At 58.0% G+C, this 23,368-nt stretch overlaps 1 protein-coding gene across 3 annotated transcripts in view; it reads left to right on the forward strand.

Annotated features, from left to right (window-relative positions):
• Positions 1 to 17,935, forward strand: part of STK40 (serine/threonine kinase 40) — a 37,994-nt gene extending 20,059 nt beyond the window's left edge. For all 3 annotated transcript variants that reach the window (XM_061184483.1, XM_061184485.1, XM_061184484.1), the window contains 9 exons: positions 942 to 1,027; positions 1,341 to 1,484; positions 3,606 to 3,833; positions 4,623 to 4,675; positions 10,257 to 10,372; positions 13,059 to 13,203; positions 13,341 to 13,460; positions 14,036 to 14,120; positions 15,551 to 17,935. In XM_061184483.1, the coding sequence (XP_061040466.1) occupies positions 942 to 1,027; positions 1,341 to 1,484; positions 3,606 to 3,833; positions 4,623 to 4,675; positions 10,257 to 10,372; positions 13,059 to 13,203; positions 13,341 to 13,460; positions 14,036 to 14,120; positions 15,551 to 15,769 (1,196 nt within the window). In that variant the 3' untranslated portion in view covers positions 15,770 to 17,935. The remainder of the gene's footprint in view (positions 1 to 941; positions 1,028 to 1,340; positions 1,485 to 3,605; positions 3,834 to 4,622; positions 4,676 to 10,256; positions 10,373 to 13,058; positions 13,204 to 13,340; positions 13,461 to 14,035; positions 14,121 to 15,550) is intronic.
• The last annotated feature ends 5,433 nt before the right edge of the window (positions 17,936 to 23,368 follow it).

Below are 23,368 nucleotides of genomic sequence, written 5' to 3' on the forward strand. Positions count from 1 at the left end.
GGAACTTAACATTCTAGTTAGAAAAAGAAACCGAGAGTAAACAACACACGAGATCATCATGGGGGTGGGGAGGAGGGGTAAGGGCCTTGAAGGAAGTAAACAAGATGGTGTGAGAGTAAGAAGGGTCTAGAGAGAGTGTAGACGAGGAAGGTTCCGTATGAGGAAGTGACAGTTGCTCTGACAGCCAAGGATAAGGAGGAGCAGCCATGTGAAAAGCAGGGGAAAAGCATTCCAGACAGAAGGAACAGCAGGTGCACAAAGGCCCAGAAGCAGGGAAGGGCTTCACATCTCAGGAATGAGGAGTCCAGCGTAGCTGGAGTGTGGTGAGGAGGGGTGGGGAAACGTGATCAGTTGAGAGCTGGACAGGAATCAAATCATGCAAGACCTTGGAGGCCAAAAAAAGGAATGTTGATTGCATATTAAAAGCAGTGGAGTGCTGTTAAGGTTTTTTAGCAGTGCATCGACACTGTGACATTACCTGATTTATGCTCTGAAAGCTCAGGGTGCTGTCACAGGACATCAAGCCGTGTACATCTCTAAAAGTACAGAAGTTCCCAAAAGCTGATACGTGGCCGTATCAGACCGCGAGGGGAACCTGTTAAAGGGACAGTTTCCTGGCTCCTCACCCTGGAGTTGCTGATTCAGAGGGCCCAGGCTGCAGCTGGGATCTCTGTTTTAACACATACTCCTCGGAGATTCCAGCATGCACCCCATGTTGAGAGCCCCTCTTGAGAAATGTGCCTGTAAAAGCCAGGTGTACTCAGGCAGATGCACACATACTGCTCCAGTTTTGGAGGGGAGACCATGAGTTCAGTGGATGTGAACGTGGTGCCCTCCAGGAGAGAAGATCTAGCCAAAAGCCCACGTGGTGGCACAGTGCCCCACGGTGCCATGGTAGACAAGGCTCCTGAGAAGTAAGCCAGCGGCTGTCTGTGCCATAGGTCCCCGTCTGGGCAACTCACCAGTGCCAAGCATCGTGCAGTGTTTGGCGAGGAAAGATGGCACGGATGACTTCTATCAGCTGAAGGTAAGTGAGGCACCAGGCGTGGGGGGCTGGGGACCCCCGGGACATCCTACCAGCCCGGCTCCTCCCTCCTCCCACCTTCTTCTGCACCACTTGTGAACAAGAGCAGTGCACTTCTTCCCAGGGAGCTCTGTCTGTGCTTATATCACTTTGCTGTCACATTGGGAAAGACCGTTTCACTTCGTCCACGCACGTGTGGGTGCATGTGCCAGGGTTGCATGGGAGGATGTGAAACCCTGCTCCTCCTGTTCTGGTCACTCTGCTTGGAAAAGTAAGGGTTGTGGGGTTTTGTTTTTGTGTGTGTGCCTTCCTAAAGATCCTTACACTTGAGGAGAGGGGCGACCAAGGAATAGAAAGCCAAGAGGAGAGGCAAGGCAAGATGCTGTTACACACCGAGTACTCCCTGCTCTCCCTCCTCCACACGCAGGATGGGGTGGTTCACCACCACGGGCTCTTCCAGGTGAGTGGCACCTCTCCCGTCCCCACCCCGGCTGGCACTGCTGGGCCACATCACATCACAGAACCCCCCAGTCTTCCCGCATGCAGAACAGCAGGACTTCCTGGCGGGTGGCCTGGAGGTCTGGCTGGGCCAGCGAGCTCCTGCTCTGATGGTGGCAGCCTAGCGGGAATGCACCCGGTTTGCAGCTTGCAGGCTTTCTTTGAAGAGCCGCTTTTCCGAGAAAAGAGGAAAGTATGAAGTTATTTAAAGACACGGGCTCTTTCCAGCTGTGTTGTCAGGAATCAGTCTAGCTGTGTTGTCAGGAATCAGCCAGGCCAGGGTGGAAGGGAGGGCAGTGAGGAAGGACGGGCGCCAGGGCACTGTGGATCTCCACAGTTGCTTTTGGTACCAGTCCTGCTGCCTGCCCAGGCATTTCAGCTTCTGCGGCAAGGGTGTCTGAACCCCATACTCAGATGTTCCAGGTCCGTTAGGAAAGGTGCTAATTGGAGACTGGCACCCTGAAAAGAGCCCTCCCCGGGGCAGGACTGAAATTGCGTCTCCAGAAATGAAGAACCAGGTTCAGAATGCTGGAGGGTGGGGGAGGGTTCCTGCTGAGGCCCCCATGGAGCTTCTGCACCGCCCTCAGCCAGGTGCGCTGGCCAGGCCCACTCATGCTTGGATGGACCTGGTACGCTAGAGGCAGCCTGGTGTCAGGGAGGGCACACAGGTTTTGGAGCGGGCAGTCCTGGATTCAGGTGGTGTGACCTCAAACGAGTCACTTCCTAAGCCTCAGATTCCTCATCTGCAAAATGAGAATAATGATAACCGTGCCTACCATGTGTGGTGGTGGGAAGATGAATGAGAGGGTATAAAGCACCGAGCTGTCCCGGGACATACGTGCTCATCACCCTTGTTACATCAGGCAGTAAGAACTCCTTGTCGGCTTGATTTCTTGAGGGAAAATAAGGGGAAAATGCCTCCCAGCCCCACACATAGATCCCACCGAGGTCTTTATTCTTAGATGTGCAATGAGAGGCATCTCTGACATGTAGAGTGTCCCTTAAACATGAAATCAAATCGGGGGTGATTATGATTTCTTAGTATTTCATCGCTGGTAGCTTCCAGAGCTTGGCCCTGGTGTATGTCATTTTGGATAAGAGAACCGGAGCGATTAGAGGTAGGTCTAGAGTCCTCTGTGTGCCAGACACTGTGCTGGGCCTCTGGGGAAGAGGGGATGAGAGGTGTGATCCTGCTCGTGAGGAGAAACGTGGCGTTCAGTCCCCAGGAGTCCCCCAGTCTGCTGGGGCTGGCACCAAGGGCCTCCTCAAGCTGGGAGGGTCAAAGTCCTCATGTTGCACCTGTGTTTTCTCTTACTTGAAATACCTTTTCAGCAAGGAAAATGGGTCCAGAACTACCAACCTTGGGGTTGGTAGTGGTGCCCACTTACCGAGCCCTGGCTTACCGATACTGAGTCCAGGTGCTTACTAAGCACTTGGCATGGTTGTCTTTTCTCTCAGCAACCTGTGAGGTAGGGGTTGCTGGCTCCCTTTCACACACGAGGTACCAGGGTTGGAGAACTTAGGTGAGCCGCCCCAGGTCCCGCAGCTAGGACAAGGTGGAGCCAGGGCCTGAACTCAGCCGTCAGGGGCCAGAGCCGTACTCTTAACCACCATTACACGGCTGCCCAGAAGTCCTGCGTCCACGTGACAGCAGTTGTCTTGGACACGCACAACGCTTAGCTTCCCCCGTCTTGGACACAGGAAGGAAGTTTACATCGGTCATTGCTAGAATCCCTGGGAGTGCCAGGAGGGGAGGATGCCCCGGAGCCCTGAGTGTGCTGCCTACACACTGAGCTCAGAGGGCCCTTTGGCTTTCAGTGCCCAGCCCTGATCCAAACGCTTTGCAGTGGGATCAAAGCATGAAGTCTGAACCTGAGCTACTTCAACCTGAGCCACTGGCTGGGCCTGGCACGGGGGAAGCAGGGCAGTGCTGAGCGGCCCATGGGCCACGCTGCCCAGATCTCAGGCCTCCGCCGCTCTCACACATGCAGGCTTGTTCCAGGCTCCAGAGGAGAGCCCCAAGCCCCTGGCCCTGGCCCTGGTGGGCCCACAGCCAAGCCCTGGTCTGCCCCCTTCCTCCCAGGACCGCACCTGTGAAATTGTTGAGGACGCAGAATCCAGCCGAATGGTTAAGAAAATGAAGAAGCGCATCTGCCTCGTCCTCGACTGCCTCTGCGCACACGACTTCAGTGACAAGACCGCCGACCTGATCAACCTGCAGCACTACGTCATCAAGGAGAAGAGGCTCAGCGAGCGGGAGACCGTGGTCATCTTCTACGACGTGGTGCGCGTGGTGGAGGCCCTGCACCAGGTGAGGCTCCGCCCCTGCGGCTCCCACCTTCTCTCCGTGGAAAGCCGCCCTTCTTGCTGCTGCTCAGCGGAAGCAGCTCTGTCCCACCCTCACCCAGGTGTGCTTTGCAGCTGGGAACATCCAGAAGGAAAGTGGCCGGATGACACGCACACCTGAGGACACAGTGCTGCAGGCCTCAGCCCACGGCCCTGGGGAGGTGCGGGCAGCCCAGCAGAGCCCCGTGCAGAAATGCCCCAGCAGTCGAGAGGCTAAGTGGGAGATACCCACTGGGTGCAGCCACAGCCTGTCTCTGAGCTTTTCCTAGGGCTGGGGGTGTTGGGAACCCCGAGGCACAGGTTAGGAGAACCTGGGCCTCCTCCAGACACACAGCTTCTGCGGGCCGAGCCTGCAGTACTTGGTCATCAGAACCATGAGAATTCATCTCTGACCCCAGATCTAGGCAGGTGCTTGGGATTTTTTGGTTGCTTTTTTGGTTCTTGGTTTTTTGGTGGGATGTTTGGTAGAGGCAGAGAGAGGAGTGGTTTTCTCCATTGGCTGCTGCCCTAAGGGGAGAAAGAACTGGGGTAAACACCCTGTGTGGGGCAGAGACTGCCTGGGCTCGCACGTTACCCAGTTCGTCTGCGTGGTTAACGAGGCCCTAAGTGGTCCGGATCTGTCTGGCTTGCAAGTCAAGGCCCAAGCCTAAAGAGACATGTCTTCCCCAACACCTGGAGAGCCCACCTCTTACAGGCTGGGCCCGACCCTGGCTCTCCTCTTCACAGTGCAGACCATGTGCCTGTTGTTTTCCAGAAAAACATTGTGCACAGAGACCTGAAGCTTGGGAACATGGTGCTCAATAAGAGGTAAGCTTCGCTTTTCTTCTTCCGTGATGTAACCTCGGGGTTGGGACAGGCTACGTGCTGCAACTACCCAGAGCCCCGCAGCGTCCCCATGGGGATTCTGACTCATGGGGCAGGGGATGAGATGCTTGCTTCTGTCTTTTGCCACATGGGAATATGGTGCTTGCTAAGAAGGGGAGCCTTAAAGGCCACAGAAAGGGAGCTCTGGGAAGGATTTCAGCAGTCCCCCTGGTCCATTCATTTGTCATGCCCAGTGGGTGCACAGTAAATGACTATAAAAAATAGATCAATAGGTGACAGAATGACAGATGAGCAAAACAAGGCTTTGTCGTGGGTCAGGTTCCCAGGAAACAGACTCTGAGATGTATGTGCAGGAAGTTTACTGAGGCGTGCTCTCAGGGAGAAGGGGGCAGGATTGGGCTGAAGGAGAAGCTAAACTCTGGGCGGTCACAACGGGGCCTCAGCCTGGAAAGCCAGGTGGCCCTTCAGATGCCCCAAATCAAGTCCGGCGGCACACAGCCCTGTATCCCGACTGTGACCAGCCACTGAATGCAGGCTGCTCCCGGGGGCATAGCTTTGGGCAAGGCAGCTTCCTTTGGCTGAGAGGACTTCCTGGAAAAGGACACAGCTGTGAGTGGTCAGAAGCCGACATTCCCAGCAGCAGGGAGAGAGCACCTCGATATTGGAGGGGATCTGGGCGGCTCACCACAGCATCCTCGGTGAGCCAGTGGCAGAGGGAGATCACGTGAGGCTCCTGCCTCAGACTGTCACCCCACTCAGGCAGAGGGTCTGGGCCCCTTCTGAGTGATCTGGGGCAATGGTAGAGGGACGCCAACATGCAGGGTCCCAGGACCGATGGGAGGAGAGCCCACCCTGTTTGTCACCAAGATCCTAGAAATGCAGGGCCGGGAAGGGCACACCTCCCTCACCCGCTCTCCCTGAGCCTCTCACCCTCACCTCTCTCTCACCTCCCGGTGTTAAAGTGGGTCGGAGGGCTTGCAAATGGCAGGCAGCACACGCCTCATGGCAGAAGTGGTGTGGTGGGGGATTTGTTCCATAACGTGGTTGCCCGCGCTGGAGGGGCCTGGGCCCACTATCCCTGTGAAGTGGCCAAAGCCACACTGGTCACAGGAAAAGGAGCTCTGGGGAGGGGCATGGGGCACCAGACCCTGCAGTGCCAGCCCGAGATGCCATTGGGAGGATGCTGCTGCCCCTCAGCACTCGGCACGTCCCCAGCCCCACCCGTCACTGGAGCTGCAGACAGTCTCCCGGAGCTTGCCACCTGGGGGCGACCGGAGGGCAGCTATCACTGTATGAGGGCCAATGTGCAGAGGACGGAGCGGGCAGAGACTCTGGCCATCTCAGTCAGTTTGTGAAGGATGAGTAAAGATTTGCCTGCCTGAGAAAAGTGAAGTGGTTAAAACCTGGTCCTGTTGTGCTGCACGGGGAGGAGGGAAGGAAACAGGAGTTCCAGGGCTGCTTGAACCCTTGACCGGCCGAGAGAGAGTTAGGAAAGCCAGGGAGGAGTGGGCCCTGGGGGTCAGACCTGGCTCACAGCACAGCACTGCCTCTTAATTACCCTTGAGACCATGAGCACTCGTTCCTTTGATTATTCACCTGTTGATTAAGTCATTCATGTATTGAGAAGCTGCTGTGGTACCAAACACTCCTCTGAGCTTCCGTGTCCTCATCTGTGAAAGCAGAGAAGATTATGCCTTCCTGCAGAGACTGGCCCTCATAAACGCACCCTGTGCTAGCCAGCCGGGCCTGCAGGGCCTGTATGCTCGCTCCCTCTGGAGATGAGGCCTGCTGTGTGGTGAGTGGCCGACGAGGATGCCAGTGGCCAGGTCCCGAGGCACCCCGGCCCCAGCTCTGAACTGCACAAGGAGAGGAGGTGTCGGAAGGTGCAGACCATCCTGGCCCTGAGAGCATATTGTCTTCATGTCGGGAGGCTCGGGCCCTGGCCTTCCGTGGGATGTTGGGCCAATCACCATCCCACTCTGGGCTGCAGGCTCACTGTTCACAAAGTCTGTCTGGCTGCAGAGCCCATGGTCTCCCAGGCTTCCGTGCAGCCATTCATTGGCTCTAAGTGAGCGTCCCAAGGGTGCTTATGGGCATGCACCATCAGGGGCTCCTGCGCTGCTAACCAGGCCAGCACCCCAGGCCTCTTTGTCTCTGTGGTGGCTTAGCTTCTGGCTCCCACTTCTCCAGGCCCCCCTAGGTTCTGGGAATGTAGTCGGAAGGTGACACTTCTCTTGAGTAATGCCAGTGTAGCTATGGCAGCTCTTCCGGGAGTGTCCATGCGTGTGTGTGTCTGTGTCTGTGTGCGTGCATGTGCACGCATGGGTGTGTTTCCCTGGGATTGCAGAGCACCCACACCTCATTCAGACCCTGGGTCTTGGCTGCACATCCTTTAACCCTATAATCCCCTGTCTGTCTTGGGCAGACAGAGGTTCTGGCCACCTCTCACTTGAGTCACGGGTGCCAGGAAGGCGCCGGGTGTGCTGCAGGGACCCACACTGGCCGCCCAGTGCCTGCTCCCATGTGTCCACGCGCGCACCCCTCCCCTCTTGGGGCCTCGCTTTCATCCTTGCGAAGTCAAGGGTGGACCTGGAGGAGCTCCAGCCCCTTCCTGCCCATCAGGCCAGGCCCTAAGTCCAGCTGGAGAGGCAGCAGACGAGCTGGAGACTCCCAGCAGGACGGAGCGCTCCCAGGGAGGGAAACAGGGAGAAGGGTTTGCAAGGCAGCTGCTACAGCAAGTTCCCCTGCCGTGAATAAAGGGCAAGGGTTGCCATCTGAAATTCCCTTTTGAGGTTGGCTGTGGGTTCTTTCTCCGTCCTTTCTTTTCCGCATGGGCACGTTGCACGCCCAGTTCCTAGAAAAGGAGACACACTGTGGTAGCCCAGAGGGCCATAGCTGAAGAGTGACTCACTGAGCGGGCCCTCCTAACGCGGAGCTCCCTCCTTGCACCCCTGCTGCCCTTGCCTCTCCTGCCAGGACCAGCCTGGGGGGTCTGGACTCCCAGGGATCTGTGCGCCACGCCGACTGGGGCAATGGTGGCAGGCAGGGAGCATCGCCAGGCTTCTGGAGGGCTGGGAACTGACCGTGTGGTTTCCTGTGGGAGAGGCTCCAACCCGGCCGTGCCGCCCACCCTGCAGAGTCTCGGCCGAGCTTTTCTCGAGCCCCAGGGGCAGAGGGCTGGCAGATCCTGCCGGCAGAGTGGAGTGGAAGGCAAGCACGCGGGCACGTGTGCTCCAGGGCCTGTCGTCACAGTGTGGCTCCTCTCACCCGCGACCTCAGCACGCTGTGTTCCCTGGGGTCTCCACCGGTAACCTCCACCAGCTGTGCCCACTGTCTGAGGATCAGATAATCCGAGCTGGCCCTTAGTAATCAGTCACTATTTGCCAGGCCCTGGATTCAGTGCTTTCCCTGGGATTATCTTCTTATCTTGTTAAGTCCTAACACAGCCCTGGGAGTTAGGTGCTAGTGTTTTCCCTGTTTTACAGATGAGGAAATTGAGGTTTAACAGAGATTAAATAGCATGACCAAGATCACACAGCCAGGAAGTGGCAGAGCCAGGCCTAGAACCCGGGAATCTGACTCCCAAGCCCACCAGACTCTCCCCTGAGCGGTCCTCCTCCCAGCGTGTCAGGCCTCCAGCTGCCGTGGCCAGCTCTGACCAGGGGAGAAAACGCAGCGCGTCTGCTGTGTGGGGCCCTCGTGGACAAGAGGCCCGAGCAGGCCGTATTCAGTGACATGGGCGGTTCTGAGCGGGAGCAGCCCACTTCTTGACGTGATCCTTGCCCGAGACCCTTCGCCTGCCCTCTCAGACTCTAGCTGCCCTGGGGGCCACCAGGCAGGTTTCCGTGGCATCTGCCAGGGCAGGCCTGTACGGAGGGCGAGGGCCAGCATTTCCATTTGGAACGCCGGGGACAGACTGGCCTTTGTTGTGCACCAAGCCCTTGCCCGCAGAATTCCCCAAGAAAGCTGAAGGGCTCTCGGAGCCTCGTGAGCGCAGCCGCACACACCTGTGCCTCTGAGCCAACCTCTTCTCCCCCTGGAGGCTCTTCTACGGAGAGGCCGCCCGAGGCCCCTGGTGGGGCTTCCCTTCCTGCCGTCCTCCCAGGCTTCTCCGCCCAGCCAGCCGGCTGTCACAGCAGAGGGGCCCTTCCTCCCTGTGCCCCCCGACACAGGCTGAGGAAGCTCTGCACCCTCACCCCACGTCCCCAAGGGTGGCGTACGGCGTCCTCTCTGGGCCGGTTTTTGTTCTCGTTGTGAGCCTCCTAGAAAGGACCGGAGCCCAAAGCTGCTCTCACCACGGCTCTCTCAGATGGGGGATCTGTGGTTTTCTAGCCAATGCAGAGTCTGCTGTACAAGACAAGGGGTGAGTCAGCTTGGATGGAACGGAAGGGAAAGTCAGGTGCTGGGCATCGTCCCGGGACCCAGTGGGCACCCCACTGGTGTCACTCAGAGTGTGGAGTCCGAGGTCAGACAGACCTGGGTTGGATCCTGCTCCACTCCTCACTAGCTGTGTGACCCTGGGCAAGTCTCTCCACTTCTCTGTGTCCTGATTGCATCATCTGTGAAGTGGGCGGCGAGAAAGTCTCCCTTGTAGGCTGTTGTGAGGGGTGAGTGAAAACAGTCCCCATCGGGCACTTAAGCCAGGGTCTGCACTTACTAAGCATTAGTTTTTTTGTTTAAACTTTCTTCCCTTTTCCTTTTTTTTTTTTTTAATTTATTTTGATTTTATTTATTTTTTTGGCTGCGTTGGGTCTTCGTTGCTGCACGCGGGCTTTCTCTAGTTGTGGCGAGTGGGGACTACTCTTCGCTGTGGTGTGCGGGCTTCTCACTGCGGTGGCTTTTTTTGTTGCGGAGCACGGGCTCCAAGCACGCGGGCTTCAGTAGTGGTGGCTCGCGGGCTCTAGAGCGCAGGCTCAGTAGTTGTGGCGCACGGGCTTAGTTGCTCCGCGGCATGTGGGATCTTCCCGGACCAGGGCTCGAACCCGTGTCCCCTGCATTGGCAGGCAGATTCTTAACCACTGCGCCACCAGGGAAGACCCAGCATTAGTTTTTAGTACTGTTGGTGATGCTGTGATAATAATAAAAGTGAGGACCCAAGGGATCAGCACTGGGGGACTGAAGGAAGGCCTCCAAGACTCTGCTGGACTTCCTCTTCCTCCTGTGTAAATGAGGGAACCGGACTAGGTCTCCAGTTCCTCCCAGTCTACTGATAGATACTATGTATGTGGAGATTGCAGAAATCTCTGCAGTTCTTCCAAGCCCTAAGCTGTAGCCCCAAGACTCAGCCAGGGCGCAGGTTCAGGGGAGCACCCTGAAGCTCCCCTGGTCAGAGTGACTCAGCTCCCTGCGGGGACAGCTCGGCAGGTGGCAACCAAGGGTGACTGGCCTGTGTCAGCACCCCCAGTGGCACTCCCCACGCAGCTCTGGGGAGGCCGGGAGGGCCAATGGAGCAGAAAAGGACGTGGGTGTGATTCCTCTGCTCCTTGGACGAGAGGTGGGGACAGCTGGGGCACCCGTGGGTACAGACACCGAGGTTTGTTCACTCTCTGCCTCCCGCCCCCAGGACTCATCGGATAACCATCACCAACTTCTGCCTCGGGAAGCATCTCGTGAGCGAGGGGGACCTGCTGAAGGACCAGAGGGGGAGCCCCGCCTACATCAGTCCAGATGTGCTCAGCGGTATGTGCAGGGTGCCAGGCAGCAGGCCCTGGGACCTCACACAGCCAGGCTCTGCAGCCGTTCATTCAGTCAACAAACTATCTATGGGTGTGCCCCGGGCTAGGTGTTGGGGCTTCATTGGTGGCCCAAACCAGTACTGTCCCTCCAGGTACAAAATTTGGGGTCCCATGGAGGAAGAAGATGGTAATCATTACACTAGTTACTCTCTGAGATTAGTGCTTGGAAGGAAAGAAACGTGATTTCTGTGAGTATGAAGAACGGGTGCTTGAAGGCCCTCCCCGGGGAAGTGGCGTTCGAGCTGAGGTTGTGAGGATAAATAGGAACCCACGAGGGGTGTGACTGGGCGGAGGTGGCACCACATAGTTGAGGAACCGCAGAAGGCCCCTGAGGCTGCCGCTCAGAAAGTTCAGGGGGAGGCCAGAGAGGTGGATGGGGGTCCAGCCGCGCAAGGCCTAATGGAGGCCCTGTTGAGAAACGCCATCCTTTAATTCAAGTGCGAGAGGACGCCGCTGAAGAGGTCTTCACTGAGGCTACCGTGATGAGACGTGCATTTCACAGATAATACTCCCTTTGTTTGTTTATTCATTCATTCATTCATTCATTCATTCATTCTGCTGGTATTTACCGAGGGCCTGCCACATACGAGGCTCTGTTCTAGACACTTTGGTTACAGCAGTGAACAGTCAGACAAACGTCCTGGCTCCATGGATGGTGAGCTGACTTTCTAGTGGGGCTGAGACAGGTAATACACAAAATAAGTCAATTATGTAGCTATCACCTTCTGATAAACTGTTAGTGCTGGGTGCTGTACTGAGCATATGACAGGCATCATCTGTATAAAACCACACAGCTACCCTGTGAGGTAAAATTTTTACAGATGAGAAAATTGAGGCTCAGAGAGATCAGACCTCTTGTTCAAAGTCACAGCTAATAGTAAACCAGAAAACTGAGGCTCGATCCCAGGGCTGCCTTCTGCCCAAGCCCACGCTTCTGTTTCACCGTAGGCTTTCTTTCCTTTCTTGCTTGTCCTTTGCCAGATTGGGGTCCCTCTCTCTGTCCTGATCCCTCCGGGGACCAAGGGCTCACATCCGCTCCCATCCCTGCGATGCGAAGGTTTCAGGGTTGTCTACAGGGCCCATTATCCCCAGCACTCACACATGTGCCTCCCTCCCCACAGTGGCAGAAGCAGCCTCTTCCCGAGTTGCCACGTGTCTTCCTGTGGATCAGGCTGCTCTAACTTGCCACGAGCATTTGCGATCTCCTTGGAGGCCTTCTCCCAGCTGAGGGTGCTGCTGGAGCATCAGGCCTCTCCCAGGGCTACCTCTGCAGAGGGCAGTGGTGCCACTCTCCAGGCCTGGGGATTTTGGGTGGAGTCCCTGTGGCCTCTGCTAGAAGATCTGGGTGCCAGGGGTGCATCCCAACTCCCTGAGCACCCCTCCCCCACCAGCCCAGCCCAGCCTGGATACCCTCCCTGAGAGTCCTGAAAGCATCCCTGTAGTTGACAGAGCCAGAGCTGTGTCAGAGGTGGGGTCTGTGACCATATGCAGGCCTGGGGGTGGATGGGCTGCCTCTGGTCAGGCCTCCTCAGCAGTGCCAGGCTGGGGTGGCCTCCACGTGCAGTCACTCCCACCTGCTGCCCTCGGCCTCTGTCTCTGGCTCTTCCAGACTCATGCCACTCTTGAAGGATGAAACAGAGGAACCCCCTGCATCAGAAAGAGATCTGGACTGGGAGACCAGAGACCCGGGCTCTGGGACTGGCCTTGTTAATACCCAGCTGTGTGGCTTTGGCCCTCAACCCCCCTCTCTGAGCCTCAGTCTCCTTGTGGGTTAAAAGCTGAAAATAGTCCTGCCTCCCTACATTGTTAAGAGGATGAAGTGGGGTGACTCAAGTGGGTTTTGATCCCAGGTCTGCCTTTCATTGACTCTGTGTGCCAAGTACAGACCTCAGCACCGGGCATGAAGCTGTGAAATGGCAGTCATGGCCTTGCCCTCACAGTTCATAGTCTGGTTAACACCTGTGTGACCTTGGGAAAGGGACTGACCTCTCTGGGCCTCTATCTTCTCATCTATAAAATCGGGATGATAATAGCCCCTACTTCATTAGGTCCCTGTGGGATTAAATAAGGCCATAACCCAGTGTCTGGCGCAATAAACCATAGCTGGCATTGTCATTACCAAAAGGAAAGCTTGAAGTTCACTGTTCCCTCAAAAGTCAAAGCTCAGGGAAAAGTCGCCTGACGGTTAGAGCTCCTGGGAGAGCTTGTCTGCTGCAGGGGCCGGACCAGCGCCCGAGATCTCGCAGTCAGTAGAGCATGGCTGGTGCTGTGAGGAGGAGGCATGAAACATGCCCAGGAGGATGGGCTGCCCAAGGCCAGGTGTGACCCCTTCCCCTCAGGGGTCACGCCAAGGCGGGGCACCCCCCTGGGGAGCCGGGTCTCCAGAGCACGAGCGGGAACCAGCCTGTGGAGCGGAGGAGGAACGAGCATGGCAGAAGCTCAAGGACTGGGCCCGTGCGGCTTGCTCTGGGAGGAAGCATGGCGGGGCGGGGGTGACTGGAAGTGAGGGTGCCAAGGCGGAGGGGTCCTGTGGGTAGGACCTAAGGCACGAAGCCAGTAAGCCGAGGGAGCGCCAGGGCCGTTCTTCACCAGCCCTGGGCTGAGTGTGCGTGTGTCCATGTGCCCTGCAGGCCGGCCGTACCGGGGCAAGCCGAGCGACATGTGGGCCCTGGGCGTGGTGCTCTTCACCATGCTCTACGGCCAGTTCCCCTTCTACGACAGCATCCCGCAGGAGCTCTTCCGCAAGATCAAGGCCGCCGAGTACACCATCCCCGAGTGAGTCCTCCCTCCCTGGAGTCCAGCCCTTCAGGCTTGAGGGCTGGAAACAACACAGTGAGGCTTAGAGTCCTGGGTCCGAGACCCAGCACCAGCCCACCCCGCCTGAGCCTCTCCCTCTCTCTCTCCTGCATCAGGGACGGGCGGGTTTCTGAGAACACCGTGTGTCTCATCCGGAAACTGCTGGTCCTCGACCCCCAGCAGCGCCTGGCTGCTGCCGACGTCCTGGAGGCCCTCAGTGCCATCATTGCGTCGTGGTGAGTGGGCAGGGGCAAGGCTGGGTTCTGCCCACCTGTAGGCACTGTCCTGCCTCCCCAGAAAAGTAGCCTGAGGTTGGGCCCGTTTCTCCTCCAGGCAGAGTCAGATCTCCAGATTCTCCTGATGGGCAGGGTTGGGAGGGTGCAGGCAGAACTCAGGGTTGAGCATCTCCTGCGTGCCAGTCCATGCCAACTATGGGATGGGTGTTAGCTCACTGAGTTCTCACCACAGCCTGCGAGGTGGAAATTGTCCCCCATGTATTGGGTGAGGGAATTCCTGGGCAGTCCAGTGGTTAGGACTCTGTGCTTTCACTGCCGAGGGCCTGGGTTCAATCCCTCGTCAGGGAACTAAGATCCCACAAGCCTCACGGCCAAAATATATGGAGAGAGAGAGAGAGAGAGAGAGAAAACTGAGGCCCAGAGAAGCAGAGGCAATCGTGTCAGGAAGGGGCTGAGCTGGGACCTATCCCAGGTCTGTTGATTCCAGCCAAGTCTCCGAGCAGCGGGGACCTGGCTGTCGGGGGAGCAGGGCCCGGGCTGCCTGGACCAGCCTGACTTCCCGGCCTCCCCTGCAGGCAGTCCCTGTCCTCTCTGAGCGGGCCTTTGCAGGTGGTTCCTGACATCGACGACCAAATGAGCAACGCAGACAGCTCCCAGGAGGTGAGTTGGGGAGGGCAGGCTGGGCAGGGCTGCAGGGCCCCCTCGGCCCCTTTCCCAGCCAGGGCCTCCTTGGCCTCTCCCCAGCCCTTGGAGCTGGGAAAGAGAGACCTAAGTCCTCAGCCTGAGCTGCCTGGGGCCTGCCTTGGGTCTGGCTCAGCTGGCAGTTCCATGGCCTGACAGAGGGGCTGTGAGGCAGTCGGGGAGGAGGCCCCACGGTGGGGAGGCCTCACGGCAGCTCAGCCTGGCCCTCCCTCAGCTTCCTCTTCCTGCCCAGGCCCTGGCTCTGCCATATGCCGGCCCTTTAAACGGTCACACTGGTCTGCCCCTCTGACTCACAGGGTTCTCTCTTGCCCTTCCTGCTTTTAGTTTTTCAGATGATTCATTTTCTCCCAGTTTTCTCTCCTCCCCTGTTGCCTGCACTGGAGAAAGTGCTGGGCCCGGGGTCAGGGCGGAGACCAGGGTGCAAGGCAGCTAGCGGGTGATCTTAGGGTGCGTCCTGGAGGGCAGGGCTTGGCCGAGCCCGGGGAGGGAAGCTGTAAGGACCCTCCCTCTCTGGGCCACCCTGGAGTCCCACAGCAAGCACTGGGCAGGGAGGACCGGACAGAGCCAGCCTGGGACTACAGCAGAGCCTCCTGGCCCTCGAAGAGAGAGTTCCAGGCCCTGCCCCCCAGCTCCCACCCCCTCCCAGGGCTGTTCAGCAGCTAAAAATAATCATCACTAGCATGTAGTGAGTGCCCCCCCAGTACGCCTCATTCAATCCACACTACAGGCCTATGTGTCCTGTGTTCTCATCTCATTTCACTAAAGAGGAAACGAGTTCAGAGAGGTAAAGTAATTTTCCCAAAGTCGCACAGCTTGGAAGTAGTGGCTGAGCCTTGAACCCAAGTCTGATTCCACAGCCCTGCTCTCCCCCTCTGATGATTAGCACAGGGACCGCCCACTTCAGTCCCTGTGACTGTGCCTGGGCTGTCCCAGGGAGCTCAGCCTGGGGCAAGACGGAGAAACAGGGTTGCCCAGGTGCTGGCACCCCAGCCCCAGGCCGCTCTCTTACCACTTGACCTGCCCCGGTCCATCGAGAGCCTCTGTGATGGGAGACTACTGCCCCATTTCACGGGGGCGGGTGGGACGCTAAGCCTTCTGAGGGAATGTGACCTCTTCCAAGGTCAGTGAGTTTAGTGGAGATCACAGGTCTGAGTGACACCCAGGGTGGCCAGCAAGGCGAGGTCCAGGTTGGCTGGAGGGCTTCCGGGACCCACACTCTGGGCCACTAGATCGGGCCCGAGGGTGTGGTGCCTGGGGAGGGAGGCCCCTGAGGCGGGCCAGCTGACACTGCCCTGCTCTTCCCTCTTGCGTTTCCGCCTCTCTCGCTCCCTCTCTCTGCCGGGCTCCCTCTCTCTGCCGGGCTCTGTGGGTCTCTCTCTGCCGCGCAGGCGAAGGTGACGGAGGAGTGCTCCCAGTACGAGTTTGAGAACTACATGCGGCAGCAGCTGCTGCTGGCCGAGGAGAAGAGCTCCGTGCACGAGGCCCGCAGCTGGGGGCCCAGGCGGCAGCTGGGCAGCGTGCCGCCCGTGCGACGGCTGGGCCACGACGCGCAGCCCGTGAACCCCTTGGACGCAGCCATCCTGGCGCAGCGCTACCTGCGGAAATAGCAGCCTCGGGCAGGGGCACCGGCACCACCCACCACCTCTTCCCGGCCCCCAGCCGACAGCCCGGCTGCCCGGCTGGGCCCCGTAGTGCTGAACTCTCTCCCGGGCCGCACCGGGGACGGGGCAGGGACAGCCCAGGTCACACATGGGGTCAGCAGAGGTACCACGAAGCTACCTTTTGGAATGATTGCTTGATTGTTTGGTTTTTTAATCTGAGAAGCCTAGATAACTAATCTGCTTTTAATCATGACGTTTTAATCTACCTCTGTCTCTTTAACCATGCTGTCTCTGGACTGAGTGAGAGGGAGGAGGAGGGAGCCCGCCCGCCCGGGGGCCGACCGCCACCGACCCACTGACCCCCGGGGGCAGCTGCCCCCCACAGTCCACATAAGCTGAAAGTGCAGCTCGCTGCTGGCTCCCAACATGAATGCCCGCTCCCCACTGCCCTCCCAGGCCCCTCGCAGTCTGTTTTCCTCCCTCCCCTTCTGACCCCAGGCCCCTCAGTCCAAGCTTTGGAAAACTGTCACCTCATCTTAAGCGGAATTCAAATGTATTTATTTTTGTACTGAAACCAACTTCTCTCCCATCTCTAGGTGGCTCGTCCCATGGCCACTCCCTGCCCCCAGCCTGGCTGGACAGCAGGGAGTCCACAGCCCCCGATGGGCCCCCTCCTCGCCCCCAGGCTCAGAAGCCCCTTCTGGCCGGTCCCCTTTCACCTCCAGCCCACCAGTCCCTCCTTGTTTCTGGTGATGCGGAGGCCTTTCTACACTTGGTTCTCTCTCTCCCATCTCAGCTTCTCTGAGGTGCTCTACACCCGCATCGGCCCTGGTTTCCTCTTCCACCCCTCACCGTGGTACCGAGGTGACGCCGACATGGATGGGAAGGGTGCCTGGTGGGGGGCTGGTGAGGGGTGCTCTGGGCCAGCTGTGAACAGGCGGCCCTGCTTGCACGCCGTCTCACTCCCCTCACTCCTCTGTGTTCAGAGAACCGTGGGGGCATCTCCTCTCCCGCCCCTGCCTCGTAATAGAGGTGGTGTCTCTCCCAGCAGACCACCAGGGGCGCCAGGGTCCTTCCTGGGGGCTGCAGGGCTCGTGGGGAGAATCGTAGGGACTGGGGGGCCCAGCCTGGCTTGAGAACAGCCCTGCTGCCCTTTTTGAGCCGAGATTTTGAAGTGGATGCCCGTCTTGCCAGAAACGCTGTTCTCACCAGAATGCCCTCCTTCCCACTCTCCCACACTGGACTTGGCCCTGCCCAGTGCCAAGCAAAGACCTTCCCCTGGCCTACCCTCCCCAGGCCCCTCTGAGCAGCCGAGCGTTCCCCTCCAGGCAGCCCTGGGCCCTCGGGCCCTTCCTGCCTGCCTTCTCCCCAGTGGGGAGGTGACAGAGGCCTGCGTGACCTTGTTTCCCAGGGTGTGAGCTGCCCCCTCCCCAAAAGCTGACTCACTGTGAGTGACTTGGGCAAGGTCCCAAACCTCCTTGTGCCTCAGTTTCCCCATCTGGAAAAAATGGGGCCACCTCTTGCCAGCAGTAGCAGGGCCGCCCACGCCCCTTCCTCCCCATGCCCCCATCCCAGCACGTGGGCGCCTCGTGCCTCTGCCTCAGTGGGTCCGTGGGAGCCCGCCTGAGCCCAGCACTTACTCCCCTGAGCACCGGCTCAGCCTGCCTCAGCCGTCCAGCTGCTGAGAGCCAGGGTCTCGTGCTGGGGTGGGGAGGGGCGGGGGCGGGGGGCGGGATGCCCTCTTTTCTATATTTATTTCAAAAAGAAGTCTCCTAAAGGAGTAGAAGTGCAGTCCGGCCCAGGGCTTGCAGCCCCTGTGACTGTCCTCCCGTGAGGGCCTCACCTGAGCCCCTCGTCCGGCAGCCTGCCCAGACCCTCCGGGCCTGCTTGCCTGGTGGTCTTTCTCCTCCTTTTCAAAGCAATATCCTCCAGGTCTGCAAAGCCTGTCAGACAGACTGGTCCCTTCCAAGGTCAGCCCATGTGTCTGAGTAATTTCTGGCAAAGCAAATGAGAGGAGTTTGGGTCTGCCCTCACTGGGTGTCACACGCTGAGAGAAGTCCTATTGTAAAAAAACAAAACGGGAAAAGTCACAAAAAAGTTTGTATAAAGTCATATTTTTGTACTACATGGGGACTCTTCCTGCATGTCAGCAATAAAACTTCCTGATCTGGAGCCAGCGTGGCCTGTGTCGTCTCTTACCCTCCTCGCCGCGTCTCCGTCTCTCCCACCCAGCCACGCAGCGCAGGATTCCCGTAGCTCTTGGCTCTGCCACCAGGTGCCCTGGACGGGCGCTCCCTCACCCTAGCAGCCGTCACTGTCTTGAATGGGGGAGGGGGCCAGAACCTCCCAGCAGTCTCCCAGCCCCGTTGGTCCAGCCTCCCGCCAAGTGCCCAAGGGGGAGCTCCCGGCTTGGCTTGGCTCAGCCCAGACCTGCGCAGGAAGGAGGCGTCCCAGAGCAGCTACCACCATCAGGGTATCGATCCTCTCTCCCCTCCAAACCTCCATCTGGGATGGGGGAACCCTAGCCAGACAGACTGCACGTGTGCCCACATGCCCATCCAGGGCAGCTGCGGTAAGAAGCGCCAGGCCAGGCCTTTTCCTGCACCACCCTCCTCTCCATAGGAAACCAAGGGGGGTTCCTTCCTTCCTTTCTTCTTTCCTTCCTTCCTTGGCCTAAGTTTAGACTTTGCAGATTGAGCACTGGAGCAGTGACGCTGGAGGTGGGCTGGCCCTGTCCCCAGCGCACCACAGCGCACAGGCAGACCCACTTTTGTGCTGGAACCCACACAGGCCCAGGTCACGAAAGGAGCAGAGATCCATGCCAGAGGAGCCCCTCTGGCAGGTGTCCACACAGCAAGAGGGGGTGGCGCCTCCCCAAGGTGTGGGAAGGCCCTGATTCTTTGCAAATTCTTCAGGGCGGGCCCCGGGGCCCCATCCCTCCCTGTTCCCACAGCTACCCCAGCAGCCAGGTGGCCCCTATCTTCCCGGCCACTCCCGAGTCTGTACAAATGTTGCCTGTTACCTTATCTGTGGCACTGTCCCGGATGCAGCGCCAGAAGCTGCCCCACTGCCAGCCCACCCGGGCCACACTCCGCTCCACCAGCCACGCCCCCTGGGCCTCATCTCCATCTCGGCCTCCCTCTTGTGCCCTCGACCCGATCAGCCTCTGTTCTGCACACAGGTTATCACCTGGGCACCTATGTGTCGGGCTTAACTTCAGCAACACCCAAGACAGCAAGTCGCATGCGGCCAGGGACTTTGTTTTGCTCACTGTGTCCTCAGCACCTAGAACTGGCTGGGTGCGCAGCTGTCACGCCAGAACTGTTGCTTCATTGATCTAAACTTCTTAGATTGCCCTTTACCGGTTTTTCTTGTGAGCCCTGGAAGCAAAGCAAGGGGAAAGTACCAGAAAGGCGGGCGTGATCAACAGCCTCCTATGTTCCTGAGGAGTCAAACAAGAACTGAGATGTTTCCACCAGTGTTAGCCACCGCCTGGTCCCCAGTGTCCTCAGGCAGAGCAGCCTCAGAGAGAAGCCAGCCTGGAGCTGTGGCGCTGTCTCACGTGGAAAAGGAAGTGAGGAGACGGAGGCTCGGAGGCTGAGCTGTGCAACCTCCAAAGCCAGGTTAGCCTTGACTTCTTGCCTCTTTCCCTCTCGTACCCCATGTCCAACCCTCTGTTGAGCCTGCCAGCCAGGCAAAACCTGACCACTCCTCACAGCTCCTGCGACCACCCCGTCCGAGCCCCCTTTTCCCCCTGCTCCCATTCTTCCCCTGCAGCAGCCCAGTGGCCACAGGGCAGCCAGAGCGAGCCTTTTAAAAGTCCGATGTTGTCCCTCTCCTGCTTAACACCCCCCCACCATGGCTTCTGTACACACAGGGTAACATCCAGAGGCCTGTGTGTGGCTTAGAAAGCACTCTCCACCAGGCCCTGTCTGACTTCCCAGCCCTCCCCTCCCTCACTGTCCCCAGCCACGCAGCCTCCTTGCTGACCCCAAAGGAGCCAAGCAGCTTCTACCTCAAAGCCTTTGCATTAGCTTTTCTTTCTAGGAGGCTCTTCCCCCAGATATGTGCATGGCTCACTTCCCTCGGCTCAAAAATCTCACCTTCTCGGAGAGGTTGTCCCTGGCCATGTCCACTGGGTCTTCCCTAGCCCCTTCCCCTGCTTTATTTCCCTTCATTGTGCTTATCACAACCGGACACTACAAGGTATGTGTGATTATCGATTATATCCGTCTCCCCTACTCGGATGTTGAGCTCCACGAGGGCGGGAGGATTTTCTGTGTGTCCATGTTGGGGGGGTGGGGAATTGGGGGCTGGTCGTCACAATGACAGAGGTCGGGGGGTGCTGCTGGCATTTGGGGGGCGGGGGACCAAGGCTCCAGACAACCCCAGAAGGGGGACAGATTCTACATCCTGCTCGACGTGAGTGAAAAACGTGTTTATAATTACCAGAGCCAAGACTCCAACTCCGTTTTATACATAAACACAGAGGACTTGTGTGTACATAATATACACTGAATTTTCTGGGAAGGCAACTACTGTGTAAAGTGAAGGAAATTTGTACTTTGTTTTGTTCAGAACTTTACCAAGAGTTCACAGTTTCAGACACTGACACAATATCCCAGCATCGGTCTGCACTCGTAGCTGTCACCTTCCTGGCAATTAATTACTTCACAAATACACAGCATTGCCCTTTATTTCTTTTATATTACAGGACAAAAAGATATGTACATTTTAAAATTATATTATCTATATTAATTTAATTATATAATTATTCGATTTAATTATATATTAATTTTAATTAGAGGTGAGTCTATTAGCCATAAATTTCATTTCAGGAGCATACAAGAAGCAATTAGAAAATATCATGAAGGGAATCCCCTGGCGGTCCAGTGGTTAGGACTCCACGCTTCCACTGCAGGGGGCACAGGTTCAATCCCTGGTCAGGGAACTAAGATCCTGCATGCCTCACGGCGCAGCCAAAAAAAAAAAAGGAAAGAAAGAAAATATCGTGAAAAGGCAGCTTTGGGTCTGACAGGTTGGTGAATGATGGCCTAGAGCTGCCCAGTGGAAGACTGTTAGGGAACATGGCTCTGAAGTTCAAATCCAGGCCCTCCCACTTACATCCGTGTGACTGCACACAGGCTACTTGACCTCTCTGAGCCTCACTCTCCTCCTCTGTAAAATGGGAGTCATGCTACAAACTACACAGGGTTAGTGGGAGGATTTGAAGCGTTGAGACGAGCACGGTGTTTAGCAAAGTGCCAGGTACCTAGAGGATACTCAGTATCCATAACCGTTATTTACTCGTTTTGCAGACTTCCACAGTGCCTCTTCCCAGCAGCTGTCCCAGGTGCTGAGGGGGCATTCAGAGGACTGCGCAGGTCTTAGGAGGCCTTGAGTGAGTCCCCTTCCTCCTCCACCCAAGACCTAGGCAGCCCCTGACCTCCAGGTGGGGTGAGGCCCCAGTGTCAGGAGCAGAGCAGCCAGGGCCAGCCCCGACCTAGGCCACTGGGGAAGGGGGCAGAGTGAGGCTTTGCCTTGAGCCCTGAATGTGCCAGGCCTCCCGAGGGCCCTCCCAGAGGCTCTGGATCTCTCAGCCTTCTGACCACCCATTAAGACCTGTCTTTCCTGTATGTCATCTTAGGAACACTCTGCACCTCCCAAGGTGACAAATCTTTAGTCTCACAGGCAGACAGGAAGACAGAAAGGCAGCCAACAAATGGGCAGGTGGGCAGGGAGCAGGTCAGCCACAGGCCGGCAGACAAGGAGGAAATCAGCAGGTGGACAGGTGGGATGCAAGCCAGGCAGGCAGGTGACATATATGCAGAGAGATCCCAGCCAGCATGACCAGAAAGCAGGTGGCTGGGCAGACCTACAGACAGGCTGGTGGGCGGGCAGAGGCAGCCAGAAAAGCAGATAGGCAGGTGGCCAGGAGGGCATGGAGATGGGGGGGTGAGGGGGGATGGCCCACATGGACCAAAGGCTTTGGGCCCTCTCCCAGGGCCTCGAGGAGCAGCCCCCAGCTTCTTTGAACCCTACAGGGCAAGGCTGCCACTTCTCCCACCTGGCCTGGCTTGGCCACGTGCATCCCCCTGGAGAAGGCAGCCCTCTGGGTAGCTCTCTCTGAGGGACCAGCAACCATCTGAAGTCCCACCCTGCTCCAACATAGCCATCTGCTTCACCAGGGTTGAGTCACACCTGACCCACTCCAAACACACGAGTCACATGCCAACCCAAACACAGACACACCCTTGTCCATAGGTAGCGATACCCAGAGATCTGCATAGCACAGATGCGCGGAAACAGCTTAACACAAACACATTCAATATCTTAGAGCCCCTACTCAGAGAGGCGTGCACGTGGACCCACACGGAGACAAAGGTATGTGCCATACAAACCGACGCACAGCATCCTCACACTCAGGGTCAGTCATACACGCACGGCCGCAGCACACACTGATATCCACGCGGACGGGCAGGCATCCAACATGTCAGTGCAACCCATGGGAACCCACAGCCAGTGGTCAGATTCCAGCCTCAGCTTCCCCTTGCAGTCCTGGCCAGGTCTACCTCCCACCTCCCCGGTCTCTCCCGGCTGACGCCTCCTGCAGGAGACCTGCAGTGCAGCATCCAGAACTCTCTTCTCTCCTGTCCCCTGGGTGACCTCAGCCACTCCCCGGGTGTTCAATCCACCTTGTGTTGAGGACTCGCAAACACACTCCCAAGGCCAGACTCCTCCGGACTGCGCCTGCGTGTCTGACAGCTCCACCCAAATACTTATGGACCTCTCAAATCTAACCACCTGAAATGAAACTTGGATCCCTAAATCCTGCTCCCCAGCTGAGCTTGCCTCAGGTGCTCAGGCCAATACCAAGCAGCTGTCCTACATTCCTGCTTCCCTCACATCCTCATGCAATCCAGGGAGTCCTGCTGCCACTCCCTTCAGAATCTCAGCCTGGCTCACCTCCTCCACTGGCCATCCTGGTCCAAGCCCTCGGCCACTGCTGGCCTAGATGGCTGCCAGCCTGCTCACTGTTCTTCCGGCTTCCATTCTTCCCCTGCGGCCCCATCCTACCCTGAGCCCCCAGGGGGACCTCTCCGAAGTGCATCACGGAATGGGCCTCGTTTGGGGAACCCACCAGGGGACGGAGCCTCCTGCGGCTCACTCCCCCGACCCTCAGGTGTTGGGGCGTCCGCGCCCAGGGGAAGGGTCCCCCAGCCAGGGCCCAGGTCGGCAACGAAGTTAGGAAGCCGCTCTCTCCAGGGTGGAGCCTGGCTTGGGCTGCCCTTCCAGGGAGCAGAGCTGCCCCGAGGAGAAAGCAGGGTCAGGGTCGGCTCCAGAGGGGGAGAAGGGTCTGACCTTGCTGACCTCGCAGGCTGACAGGGGAGCATGACACTCTCCTGATGGAAACTCTCCAGGGGCTCCCACCACACTTGCGATAACATCCAAGCTCCTCCGCAGGCCCACCGGCCCCTTCACAATCACCCCATCACCCGTCCCCGTGCCTCGCTGCCCCTGGGAAAGAGGTGCCCCCAGACGCTCCTACCTCAGGGCCCTCGGCCTCTTTCCTGCCCTGACACTCTCCTCCAGATCCTGGCACAG

Source organism: Eubalaena glacialis, chromosome 3 (assembly GCF_028564815.1).
Source record: "Eubalaena glacialis isolate mEubGla1 chromosome 3, mEubGla1.1.hap2.+ XY, whole genome shotgun sequence".
In the NCBI taxonomy this organism is placed as follows: Eukaryota; Metazoa; Chordata; class Mammalia; order Artiodactyla; family Balaenidae; genus Eubalaena; species Eubalaena glacialis.